This window comes from Amphiprion ocellaris, chromosome 3 (assembly GCF_022539595.1).
Source record: "Amphiprion ocellaris isolate individual 3 ecotype Okinawa chromosome 3, ASM2253959v1, whole genome shotgun sequence".
In the NCBI taxonomy this organism is placed as follows: domain Eukaryota; kingdom Metazoa; phylum Chordata; class Actinopteri; family Pomacentridae; genus Amphiprion; species Amphiprion ocellaris.
In genome coordinates this window covers 22,344,644-22,358,813 of record NC_072768.1, presented here as the reverse complement: position 1 = coordinate 22,358,813, position 14,170 = coordinate 22,344,644, and the positions used below count along the sequence as shown (strand labels likewise).

General features: G+C 39.7%; 1 protein-coding gene across 17 annotated transcripts in view; it reads left to right on the top strand.

Moving 5' to 3' along the window:
• LOC111570087 (unconventional myosin-IXAa-like) overlaps positions 1-14,170 on the top strand; it is a 151,119-nt gene that overhangs the window by 75,191 nt on the left and 61,758 nt on the right. For 12 of the 17 annotated variants that reach the window (XM_055008730.1, XM_055008729.1, XM_055008739.1 and 9 more), the window contains exons 5-8: positions 2,241-2,340; positions 6,589-6,642; positions 11,639-11,739; positions 12,628-12,754. In XM_055008730.1, the coding sequence (XP_054864705.1) occupies positions 2,241-2,340; positions 6,589-6,642; positions 11,639-11,739; positions 12,628-12,754 (382 nt within the window). The remainder of the gene's footprint in view (positions 1-2,240; positions 2,341-6,588; positions 6,643-11,638; positions 11,740-12,627; positions 12,755-14,170) is intronic. The other 5 variants (XM_055008732.1, XM_055008718.1, XM_055008741.1 and 2 more) reach the window with 3 other exon arrangements.

The following is a 14,170-nucleotide window of genomic DNA, read 5'->3' as shown; positions in this document are numbered from 1 at the left end:
GAAACTTGCTGAACTTTCCAGGGATGCTGTTGGCTGATGACTCTGAACTTTGGAGTGATAATAGTGAAGTCAGAAACTGGTCCAAATGCAAGCGAAGGGTTGCTCCTATATTCAGGAACTGTGATTCTTCTTCAAGTCTGGGGTTAGCTGTTTTACTCACTGAATTCTGAAAGTGTCTAATTTTAAAGGCAAAAACTTTCTGTTTAGATTTGTTCAGGTCTAAAAATCACTGAGTGAACAATTGAACATCTGCACAGCATCAGCTGTTGCCATGTGCATAAGGTAACTTAACCCAAACACATCGTGCTACAACTTATTTTGTTGCCTAATGCAGAAGGAGAACTTACACCGTTCACATTTTCCATGATTAATCTACAAGAGAAGTCTTCCTGATAGAACATTGTTTACTTTGATTTGTTGTTGGATGCACTGAGTTAGGTGACGCTTTATTTACAAGACATGGAGTTTGTCGGCATGCAGGCTCTGCACATGCACAACAAAATGAAAGAAGAGAACTAGAGAGACACTGAAATGACTGACAAGGGAGATTTAATTGCAAAATAGAAACAGTCAGTTGTTGGGCTGCCCAGTTAATGAATAATAATCATGATCGTGATGAATTAAGCATGATCAACTGCGTTATTACTCTGCCAAGGAACGCAGCGGAGTTATGTGGTGATCAGCATACGTTTGTCAGTTTGTTAATCTGTCTTTCCTTTTGTGCGCAACATTGCTCAAAAACAGACTAACAGATTTGGATGAAATTTTCAGGGAAGGTCAGAAATGACACAAGGACTAAGCGATTAGATTTTGGCAGTGATGTGGCTTATACTCTGGATTTACGAATTTGTCAAAGTTTTCCCTTATCATTGGAAGATAGCGACACGGCATCACTGTAACTATTACAACAAGTGAACACTACGTCAGCTGCCTGCTGACAATCACATGATTGCGATCCTACTACAAATCGACCGTTGCAGACTTATCTGGACTTAATGGTCGGACATGATACACCAGCTGAGCAGCCTTGGCGGAGTACTGTGTTCTCTGAGTGTTTTCCTTGTTGACATTTAAAATGATCTGCTAAACATCTGTCTGAGCTGCTGTGACTGAGTGGAGACAAGAGGCTTCTCTGTGTACTGCTGCTAAACTAGCTTCTACCGTGGCCACATACTTTCCAATGTTTCACTGGTTAACTGGAAAATGGTATCTCTCTCTGAACATGTAAGGAATACTGTGGCAAAAAGTAAAACACTGTTTTAAGTCAAGCTTTTTGGCAGGTAGGTAAAAATGGTTTGTTGTCAAAGGCATTGGTTTCAGTTCTGTAGTCCTGCTGGTAACAGCTGTGCTTAGAGAAATAACCTCTGCCCTGAAACAACTGGATTCATTAAGCCGCAGGATCTTGGTAGCTCCTTCATTGTTCGTTACTGGTAAATGTTGAGTTCATATATTATTTACCTCCATGTCTGTAGCAAATGGAGCTCATAAAACAACCTGGTTTTAATATTTCAGCATCTTTGGAGGATTATGTAACATCCACGTTTTGTAGAGTTGATGGTATATTAACAACAGGAGCAGTAACAGTTATGATCATAATAAAACTTGTCTTTGAGGTATTATTAGTAGTTTTTTACCATTAAAGTAGAGCTGCCATGCTTCCTGTGTTTAATTACTCACTTTTCATATTCAAGCAGCTCCACTGTAACTAAGTTTCACTTAAAAGCTCACGTCTTTCCGTCCTTCTACCAATCACAGTTTGGGCTTCTTTAATATCCTCCATGGGTTTTCTAACTTTCCACCACTCCATCAAACTCTAAGCATCTCTTTGCAGGGAAGTGCAGTTCGTTTCCATCTGTAATAGAATTACATCTCTGTGCTCTAGCTGAAGCCCCAGCCTTTGTCACGGCTAATCACCACTCGTTGCCTCCAGCCCACACACCACACTGCCGCTTTGTTTGGCTTGAAATGTAGGCCCTCTGGGTCGAAGGTGTGACTTATTAGTTACAAGATACAGGTTTGGTTTGAGAAACACGCTGCAGGTAAAAGGTTTTTCACTGGTCCGAATCTTTGAAGGGATTCTCCTCCTCAGACATTGTTTCAGCGGAGCGAGGGAATGAATGTTGCTGTCCTCAGTTCACCTCTGAGTCAAATTTATAGTTTAAAACAACTGAAGAAATTAATACAGGAGAAAATGTTTCTGTGTGGTAGAATCATACTCCCTAACTTGTGTCTGTCTACAGGAACTACCATGTGTTTTACTACCTGTTGGCTGGAGCCAGTGAAGAGGAGAGGAAGGCCTTTCACCTGCTCAAACCTGAGGAATACCACTACCTCAACCAGGTCCGCACATAAACACACACTTACATAAGTATACAAATAGAAACATTAATGCAGATCTTTGAAGAAATTCTACCTTACATTCAGTAGTGTTATCTGCTAGATCATTAAAATCTGGTAATGAAAGGATCAGGATTTCAGTCATTTTTGCTTCCAGATAAATTAGTAAAAGGTTGCAGGGGAAGTATTTATGTATGTCTACATTTCAATTATATTCCTGTCTCATTGTGTGTTGCATGGCGAGCCATTGTCAAAGTGTAGTACAGTCATCCATATGCCCTTCCAAATACATCTGTGTGGTGTATCTTCTATGTATTACTACATATTAATAATATTATGGTCATTGGTACGATCCCTGCTCGGGTCACATTACTCCTTCTTTACTAATGGACAGGTTACATCCTAGATGTTAATGCGTTTTTCTTCATGGAACTATTTTTGAACTATAATGGGACATTTTGATGAGATGTTCAAACATCAGTGTCTCATGTATGCATGGATACCACCCCACAAAAAATCAGAAATTTTCAATCTTTCTAGTGAAAATTTAGAAAAAGCTAAGCATCTATCCTTTTAATCCTCTGAACTCCAATCAGTTTCTGGGCATTTCTTTTCTTTTTCTCTGCTCCTCTATGGAAATAACACAACCATAGGTAAGAATAAAGGGAGCTCCAAAGTGTCTTTTGTGAAATACGACACAGTTATAATGCCAGAAATCACAAAAAAGAAAAAAGAAAGTTACATTTCTTTGAATTTCTGTTTGACAAAAATTTAAAAACCTGGAATAAACATATACAATATTTTTCTAAGTGCCCACTGTTGTTACCAACACTGGAAAAAATGGTAACTGTAGATATTTTACTGCTTCCATTTTCATTTTTTTTCAATATTTGCCTCTTATCTGATTTGTGTAAGTACAGGCTACAGTTCAACTGAAAAGTTCCAGAATTTTTGTCCAGTGACTGTTGATTGAAGTCGAGTCACTAATGGCTTCACAGTTGTCCTGACAAGTGCAGATTTTTTATTTTTTTTTTTACAGAATCCGTAAAGTGTATATTTTGACAAATTTTTAAATGAGACATGTAATACGGTGATTTTGTTGAGATATCATGATTTTGTCAAGTCTTGCAGACTTTTTCATCAAACATGTCCTGACTGACATGACTTTTAAAGCCCTTCTGCTTAAGCAAAACTTCACAATCAGAGACACAAATATGTCAAACAACAGCCAACAATAGTAGTAGATCGCAAAGTATATAGTCCCGACAACTGGGGACACTTCAGAGTGTAAAAAGTTTCTCAGTCATTCAGTGAATAGAAACAGAACGTACAAAATAATAGATGGCAAAGAAAGCTGAAAAAGACCTCAGTATTGAAATTAAATTTTCCATTGTCAAAAAGCTTTTTAATAATGCACTGGCAGTATGCTGTGATCAAGCAATAAAAAGAATTTGAAATATTTTGTTGGTGATGAGAAGGACACATTGTAAACTTTGAATTTATGTTGATTTTATTTGGTAATAACCTGTTTCCTTCTCCACAAATGGTGAACGTTCACTGCAAACTCAAAAAAAAAGTACTCATTGACAAATAAGGTGCCTTTTAGAGAGACTGATGAAGATGCTGCTGATGGACAATTTGACTGTCCCTCTCTTTCCTCCGTCACTCTCTGTTTGGTCTTATGTACTCATTATCATATCAGGAGCCCTTCTCAGTGCTCACAAGTGTTGATTGCATCAGCCCAGAAATTCAACTGTGCATCTGTGTGTGTGTGTGTGTGTGTGTGTGCATGTGGCTGGATGTGTACATGTGCCAGTAGCCCACATATGTCTGCATCTTTTGCATTGTGTGTGTGTATGTTGGCAGCTGAAGTGTGAACATTCATATTCCCTCTTCCTACAGTAGCTCACCGAGGAGGCAAAAAAATAAAGAATAAAAAATGCAGTCTTTGTTCATCTTGCACTGCTTCCCCAAAAAAGTAAAAAAAATCATTCCCGTCCTCCCTTAATCCTCACAACAACAACAACAACAACAACACCCCCTCCTGCTGCTGGCTGCCTGTTACTATGCAGCTCTGTTTCCATGGCAACTGCAAAACTCCGGAGTCGATCTGGCGCTGACTTGGTCTCGTGCTGAGGGCGCCAGGAGCAGCCGCGTGTTTGTGTGCACACGTGTTTGTCTGAGCACATCAGCACACACTCCTTACACAAACTGTGTCACAAAGGAGCACAGTGATTATCCATATTTAGCTCTTTTCCCTCTCAGAGATGGATATTGTTCTCTGTGTGTGTGTGTGTGTGTGTGTGTGTGTGTGTGTGTGTGTGTGTGTGTGTGTGTGTGTGTGTGTGTGTCTCTTTCCCTTAGTGGTGGATCATGACTAACTACATTTACTCAGATACTTAAAAATGATAATCCCTGAGCCTTCAGTGCTGGCAGGTGTCCAAAATCACTCCCTCATCACTATATCTGTCCTACATTTACTGTGATTTTATTTGAGTGTAAATTTACAGACAGCGTTGTGCCCTCAATAACAATACACTAACAATCCCACAATGCATTGTGTCGTATTTTACAGATACAGTTGCGCAGTTCAACAAAATTCCGTTACTGGATTCTCGTACTGAGTGCCTCCATTTTATATTACTTGAACAACATTTTGCAAGCAGATGCTAGTTATTTGGCAGCTGTAGTTACTCTTTTATTTTGTGATCATGATTTTACAAATAAGACATATCAACAGATTTTAGCGCATTGGTCCAGATATCATTTCCTAAGAGGAGGGTTTTGATTGGGATTCATGAGGAGGGGATGCTCAGGGCTCACAGATCAGACTGAATACAGTAGAAAGAGGAAAGAGGCTAAAGAGAAAATGGTTCCATTGTACACATTGTGTTTCATCACTGTCCAGACTCTGGATGAAAATCCAAATTGTATCCACTTGCACTGCATTTCAGTCAGATGTCTCAAATTGTATGCATGTAGCTATCTAAATTAGTATAGTACAATTAGTACATCCAGTGGCACTTTTTGTAGTTTGGATGAAGCAAATTCTAAATTGATTTGAAATTCGTCCAAATATACAGGCCTAGACCCAAACACGCTGCAGTGGTGAGCAGTATTTTTAATCTCATTACATTATATCATAGATATTAGTATTACTTAAGTGTATTTGATGGTTCAGGAAGCGCTGACATTCCTGCTATACGTAAAAACAGACATATCTTTGTACTGATCCAACCACAGTACCTGCTGTAACTTATAGGCTCAGTACAATGAACTCTTTTAATTCTGTACTTTTATTTCAATGATTAGATGACCCAATGCTTGCAGTGATGCCACTGTTACAGCTGTTATTGCATCGTAAATGTTATGTTTCTCCAGAGGAAACTGCATTTGAACTTTTGCTGAAAATAAAAACACTGGATTGGCGCTCAGTATGTTGGCTTTGTTGCCAATTATTTCACTGTAAAACTTTTAATCTGTGAATAGTGGTTCTGTTTGCTGTGCAGAAAAGCAGTGAGGTTAATGAGGCCATGTATGATCACAATAGTTTATCAGGAGGCGATGACTGAAGATATTGCTGCAGTGCCATCTGCATAAATTTGCAGGGCCCCTCTCACAATTTGGACAGTATGACTCTGTAGTTGTTTACTGAAGTCAAAAAAGGAAGACATCACCAGTGTGAGACAGACACTGACAGCAGATTTCCATATTTTTATGGAGCTCTGCTCTGACTGGGTGCCATTTGAGTATCAGGAGGCTCCAGCCCAGTTTTACTCCTGCTTAGCAGTATATAGTGAAGGTAAAAATGTCTCCAAATTCAGCAGGTGAAAAATCTAGTGTTAGTAAAATAATGTAGTAATATAGTATGCAACAATATAGCTATAATAAAAGGATTTGTTTGACTGCATAATACATACAACTTAAGTGAGATTTTTCTGTTTTACTTCTGTAAAATATCTGAAACCGTTTTTCCACCGCTGCATTTGTAGTGTAAGAAATGAAATTAAGTCACCACAAGCTTGAAGTTTTTGTTCTGTTTCAGATTGTGTGGTTGTATCCAATACCATCTCTGAATACGTCACCTTGTGGGTTTAATGACTGCGACTCTGGGAATGTGTGTGTGTCTGTACTTGTGTGTGTGGTTTAGTCATTTTATCCTCATGTATTAACAGCATGTGTAATTTTTTCAATCATTTTTAAGATTGTGTGTAATTCAAGCCTTGTTAACTCGCTCTGCCTTGCTTCCAGATGACAAAGAAATCGCACAAACTCCACTGGGACAATTACTATGAGAGTGAGCTGGTCAGTATCATGTGGATGGCAAGTTGTTTGTGTATGTCTGTGTTCATGGGTGTGCCGTGCTACACTGGGTTGTTGGTGCCAGTCTTGGTCTTGTTGTCTCTTGGCTGTCCACACCCGCCTGCTCTCAGTCAAATGGACTGAAGATGGAGGCGGCTGGGACTGACCTCAGCTGGTTGTGCTCTCTGAAGAACTGCTTTGAAAATGTTTAAAGGGATTTACTGTTTGTTCTTGAGAAGAATTTCTTCCTAAATAAAACATCACACGCTCAGTTACTTGTTTGTAATGAGGCATTTGAAACTTCTGGGGGAAAAAAAGGATTGATGAAGGTTTAATATTTCTTTAAAATAATTGTCTCCTTAAATTAATCGAATTATTGTCCTTAAACAAAATTGGGCTCATACACCCCTCATTTCTTTTTTTTAACGAAGGGATGTGGCTATATGCTGATTAACCAAACACAATTCAAACAATATTGAATCCCTTTAAACTGATGTTTGGCTTTTGGACGCTTTGCTGCTGAGAAATGGGTGATATGATGTCAGACCTGGAAACTGCCATCTTTAAAGGGAAGATTCAGGAATTTACCGTCACCACTACATTTACATCTATTAGACTTCATTACTTCTCACTACAGGACAAACTCTAAATGACTATTACATGAAGTAGGTGGTGAAGTGAGAAAGGGAGAGACCAACATCCGATAGCAATCTGTGAAATTTAAGAGACATAAGAGAAAATGAGAAATAGGTTTTGAGCCATGTGATCCCCAAATATGTGTAGTTTTAGGCAATATGACTACAGCAAAATTCAACATAAATAGACATTTACCTTTAAGGGCTTTACAGTCTCTTCACAGATACATTGGCCTCTATGCTGAGGCCTTAAACCTCTGAAGTCTGAACTGTGTCTGTGCTTTGGATTTTGTTTTGATATTGATGAAATATCACAATTTTAAGCTTAGATTTGGATAATTTTCCTGACTGAACAGCATGTCACAGATGAGTAATTAAGAGGCTGTTGGAAAGCTGAAAATACAGCGATTTGACACTAGTACTGATACTCTAAACAGGACTTAGTTGCAACACTTTAGGAAACCAGTGTTAATCAAGCATTTGTTGTTAAGACCCTTAGATGTTTTGGCAAAAATATGAACCTTTCACAATGACACACGATCGAAGAAGCCGTTACTTTCATACTGTGCAGTAACATTAATGATACAGTCAGCAAAAAGGAAAGCAGATAAAAACTAGTTTTAGCAGAACATCCATTCTGTACATTTTATACGATGGCTTCTGAAGCAACCAATAGGCTTCACATCCTGAAACTTCCCTCCAGATGTGTGGTCCATTGTGTGTGTGTGTGTGTGTGTGTGTGTGTGTGTGTGTGTGTGTGTGTGTGTGTGTGTGTGTGTGTGTGTGTGTGTGTGTGTGTGTGTGTGTGTGTGTGTGTGTGTGTGTGTGTGTGTGTGTGTTGTTTCTCTGGTCTTTGAGCTTGCTGCTGTCTTGCTGGCCTTCACCTGAAGTGAGTAATGTTTGGTCAGTGGGATTTGTTGTGTGTGCTTAAAGGGATTCAGTATCTCCTAATGGGAGATTATGTTACTTTGACTTGCCAGGGAGCAAACACTTGACATGAGAGTTAGATAGAATAAATACAACTTGTGGTCCTCCTGTATTTCATTCAATACTTTAGCTCTCTGTTGCCTCCTTTTTCAAACTTTATTTTAATCAATGTAAAGGTCCAGAGGACAATCACTGTTTTATTTTTTTTTTTTTTAACCACTTCAGCCATTTTTCACAACTGGTGATTCTTAAAAAGGGCTCTAAATGCTGTTATCATTTGGGCTCCCAGTAGTTTCAACGGTCACATGGAGTTCAAGCCAAAACTGATCCTGTATCAGAATCTCTATGGACGTTGGTCAGATTGCTCCTGCAGAATAATCTTGGCCTCAATTTATTGGAAATATGAGTTGTTTGGAAGATAATGAATATATTCTGCTGCAGGAGTGGTTTGAGGAATTTCCGTGGATATTTTGATAATTTTCATGATTTTTTGCTTTGACACTGGGATGCCATTGAACATAGATTTACCTGTTGTGAATCTACAAAAGATGTCTCATAGTTTTCCGTAATGTTGAACTATTCTTTTGACTTCACGGCATATTTGGATGCTTCTGTCTCTTCTTACACAACCGTCCCCTCTCGCTGTTTGCTGACACACTGTCTATGCCTCAGGGGTCAGTCAGTGACCTCATCAGTCTGTGACCCGCCCGTCCAAGGAGATGATGTCATTGTCTACACACACACACACACACACACACACACACACTCGCAGAAACTTGGCAACCTTTGACAGATGTCTGAGCATCTGACCAAACCCTCTGGGCCTATTTAACCTCTTGACCTCCACCACTGGTCAACATGCACTGCAGTAAATAGAGACACCCAACACTTTAAACTGTGACGAGTGTATACAGATTCCAGATGCAGTGTCTGGAACTATAAATAGAAAATAAACAAATGTGAATTAAAAATGTGAGTATTTCACTAAAGATCCCAAAGACCAAACATTTTGTGGATGTTTTGCATTTGATGTGTGGCGTCGGGTGTTTGGTTCTGGACCTCGGTGGCTGTGGATTTGCATTTTGTGCTTGTTTGGGTGTCTATGGTTTTTGGTTGTGTGGAATGTCTAGTGACGGGGTGGCATGCTGATTTTGGCACAGAATCGGCCGGGTGCCTCAGTGACATAAATCATGACTCAGTCATGGTAAGTAACAGGAGAAAACCTCGACTGGATACACATAACTGTTAACAGCGTCCGTGAGTGATCTGTTAAAAAGCTCCATGAGCACAGTCATCTGGACTCTACTGAATTTAGTGTAAGCCTCCACCAGAAGTGTTGCACCTGGCATGAAGTTACAATCTCAATTTCTGAAATGAGAAAAGATTCTTTGTTTAACATCAGTAAGAAGAACAGATTGTTTCTTAATCATCCCTTTACTGCACTCAAAATCCCTTGTTCTTTTCAGTCTTTTCTAAGCACCAATAGCAAAGGCTTAGGTTTTCAACCAAAGTATTCCCTTGCAACTGCCAAAATTGATCTCTTTATTTACTCAACTTCCTTCAACGTATCACATTGTGCTGTTTGGCGCTGAGGTCGAACATACCCGGCAATTTGAAAACTGGCCTTTCCCGGGTCTCACTGTAGCTGGAAAAGCCTCAAAACCCTTTTGTTGCAGTTGGAGAAGCTGACTGGAGAAATACACTGATTGTTGGCTCTGCAGTTCCCGACAAGTTATAAGCCAAAAGAAAACAATGGAGAGGCAGAGGAGTGTTGAATGTTAAAGTGTAGAAGAGGCAGATCCAGAGTGTGGATTATAGGTTCCTGCGTCTTCTCTCGCTGGCCGGTCGCTGTGGTATGTGCTAATTACAGCCTGAGAGAGGCTCGCTGCTGGAGCAGAGACATGCTGACCGACCAGAGGGCCTGAGGAGACACATGATCACTGTACACCTCCTCACACCCTCACTCCTTAACTCAACATCAGTGCTCACTCATTTAGTGTCTCAGTCATGGCAGCACGCATTCATTCTTAAACTCACTAACAAATGATATCAGTGTCTCATGATGACACATGTTCACTTAGAAGGGTTTCCCTCAGTTTGCAGAGCTGGTCTCCTGAAATAGACTGTTTTGATTGACATTCTGAAATGCTGCTTTAATTCCTGCCGAGGGAATGAGCAGTTTGACTGATTAGTCACTGTCATTTGTTGAGCTTAGTCAGACAATTTGTTGTTTCCTGTGCTGAGTTCAGTTTCAACCTAATAAATGTGTGGCATTTGTTGTGTGGTGCAGCCCACTGACTTTTTTTTAATGAATTGAGGTTTGGACTTGCATCACAGGACTTGGACTCATGTCACACTTGAGTTGTGAATCTATGGAGTTCAAAAAGACTCGGAGCTTGACTTTTGCTTCAACCTCGGTGACTAACTTGGACTTTTAGGACGTGTGTCCATGCAGTGTTTTTCGCTGGCAGGGTACCGAGGAGCACTTCATTCCAATGCTTCATCAAAAAAGTACAGGAATGGCGTATGTTCGTCTTTGTTTCCTTGACAACTATATTTTGACAATATATCACCAATCTAAGTGTTGTTGTATGATACACTAGCATTACTTCATATTGTGATAATTTCCTCTCCTGGTTGAAAACAACAGAAAAAAAATGACAGACCTCAGAGAAACTCCATAATTCTATTGAGACTCAGGCTTAGCCTTTAGATTTGGAGTGACTCAATAGTCTCCTCAAACCCAAAAAACCACAGAAAAGGACATTTTAAAGAAAGGAAGTCTACTATCTTCTTTTAATCAGTCCAAAAACCACATGGCTTAACCGGGACAGAAGCAGAAAGAAAGGAAGAAAGAAAACAATCAGCATTAAATGTGAGGCCTGGACTAACAGTCAGTCAGGCTAAGCAGTCACACCAAGTCACACGAAATCCTGGTCAGGAGCAGGTTAGGTGCACATCCTAAGGTACTATGGTGGTAACCCGGTAAAAAGTGACCCATCGTTGTAGTCCGGAAAAGTTACCTCAATAACCCCAAATCTTGTGACGTAGTACAGACCTCAGGTGATAGCTTGCTTGCAACTTGAATCACAAAGATAGGGACTTGCTATTTATGAATTGGAACTCAGAACTTTTTGAAATATATTTGTGACGCGAAACAATGACTCTGTCCTACATCTGATTTAATGTTAAATTTCAACCTTTTCTGATGTTAGTGGTGGAACTCTTTACTAGTGACAAGGTGACCCATGTTGGTAATAAAATATGTAAACCCTGCTTTGTCATTCTAGCTTCTGACAGGCACTTTTACAGTAGGTACAGCCATTGGTTTCACAAGGAATTGTGTCTATTGTTATATTTGTGTGTTGTATAATCATTAAACAGGCCGTTGCAATGCTGATGTCTCTCTGTGTCTTTGTGTTTCCACCTGACACCAGCAGGACTGCTTCACAGTAGAAGGAGAAGACCTGAAACATGACTTTGAGCGGCTGCAGCTGGCTATGGAGATGGTCGGCTTCCTACCCACCACACGCAAACAGTAAGATTAGCTGCATTAGGTATACAACTGTTCTTATATAAAAGATTACAGAAATACAACTCCACAGTCTGAGTCAGAGCCTGCTAAATAGCCTAGATTTGGAGACATCTATCTCATAAATGTTTTTGGAAAGATATTATCCACACAGCAGTGTTTAATATACAATACAGTTAAACAAACTAAGCATTCTGTCAGTACTCACAGTCTAACCCTAACCCAATGATTTTTGCACCACAAAATATTTTAACTTCAATGATTATAAAGAATATGCTCTTCTGCTTTTTAACATACAGACATAAGAGCTTTATCTTCTCTTCGTTCTGTTGGCAATAAATCATATGTTTAGCTGCATGTCAAACTACTCCTTTATGTATTTTTCAAGGTATTTTTTTGTCCTTTTCTTGGCTTTATTAGATAGGCAGACAGGAAAGTATGGAAAAGAATGGAAGGAAGACCTGCAGTAAAGGCCGCTGCATCGGGTTCTATAGCCCCTGTTTATGGGCTGCCTGCTCAATCCGTTGAACTACTTGGATGCCCTTTATATCTTGGTATTGTTAAGAAGATGAGCCGAGTCCTTGGGATATTGCTCTTGATTTCAAATTCTTTGAGTAAATAGGCATTAGTCAGGACGTTTTGTGAAGCCAGGTTCTTGGAAATACATGTTTGAGAAATTAGAAATTATGTCCCTTTCACTTTCTGTCCACTGCAAATTTTTGGTTCAGTTTGTTGTAATAAAGAGCCTGTCTAATAGCAGACATGTCATACAGTGTAATCCTCCAAGGTTTCCTGGCCAAGGACTGCTAAGCATAAGAAATCCTTCCATACCTTATAAAGCCTGCTCAGTACGGCAGTGGAATAATAACAATAGGTGCCTTTCTTCCTCGTCAGGATTTTCTCCCTGCTGTCAGCGATCCTCCACCTGGGAAACATCCGTTACAAGAAGAAGACCTACAGGGATGATTCCATTGACATCTGTAACCCAGAGGTCCTGCCTATCGTCTCAGAGCTGCTCGAGGTGAGCAGCATGGTGCAGAAACTTTCAACAACACTACATAAGCATTAGTTCACTTATCTGGCATTGGTATAACATTTTAAATCAACAAATTTTATAGACCTGTGTATGGCAAAATGTTTACATCTGAAAATCCAGTGCAGAATCCCACATGAACATGTCTGAATGTAAAAATGCTGTACTGTTGGTCTTGCTGGCTTTATGCTGAAATGCACTACTCAGCTGTAGTTTGAAGGACAATAAATATGAGGAATGGAGAAGGGCTTTACCACAGGCCTTGTTTGTTCTTCTTAAATTCTTTCATTGCCATTATGTCTCCTTAAGTTATTCCATCACATGCCCAGCAGAGATACTTAAAACTCCATGGACTTAGTAAACTTTAAAAAACAAGCAGCATCCATTGGAGCGAGGAAGATTTCCCTCTACTCTGTATTTTTCAATGCTGTGAGAAAATGTGATTCCTGTTGCCAGAGTTTACCTCTCACATGTGGGTTTTACAAAAAGGCTTTTAGAGAGCTGAGGACTCTCTGCATACAAGCACAGCTTGTGGTGACAGCGGAAGTTAAGAGGTGCTTCAGGTCCCAAAGAGCCGTCCAGCCATCCAGTACTTCCACAAAGTACTGTTTGTGTAGAGGCTATTTTCAGAGCTCTTGTGCTGGCGTGCTGTTGCGGAGGCGTGCTTTCCCACCAGGAAAAATGAGTCCCTGTTGTCCCAGTATCACCTGTGCCATAAATCATCTTTAATTCAATACAGAAGCATATCACACAATGATAAAAGCTTCAACGTTAAAAGATCGTTGAGAGTATCTGAGAGTAGATACAACACAAGCAAGGATCTAGTCAGGAGAAAACAATCTGGAGAAGTGCCATAAAACAAGTTCAAGTGTGGGTGTGTTTCAAGTGTGTTTCTACAGCCTTTTCCTGTCACTTATGGAGGCTTGTTGGATGGTCATTTCTCATCACATCCGTTCTATTACCTTACAGTCAGTATTTGTCTAAATGCATATTTGAAAGCAGATTAGTTTCCTCAGCAGCACTTTCAAGTCATCCAATTTCTGCTTTCAGCCACTATATTATGGTTTGATAGTAGATGTAAACTGCCTCAGGCCAGTAATAGACGACAGTATTCTATTGTTCCTTTGTCTTATTTAGTTAATTAATTTCATTGTATTTTTATTGCATCCCTTCTGTTTTTAATCACAGCACAAACACATGCTGACAAGCTGTTCTTTCAAAAAGTCTTGGAGGAGATCTTTTATTTAAGTAAGCCTGCTGTGACCTCGTTGTTAAATTGCTATGGGAAATCAATGGCCATTTTTAAGTTGATCAACAAAATGTAACTGGAGAGAAGAGGAAAAAACATTGGTTGATAGAATGACTGGTTCATATACAGAACCACTTTACAGTAACAGCGGATTA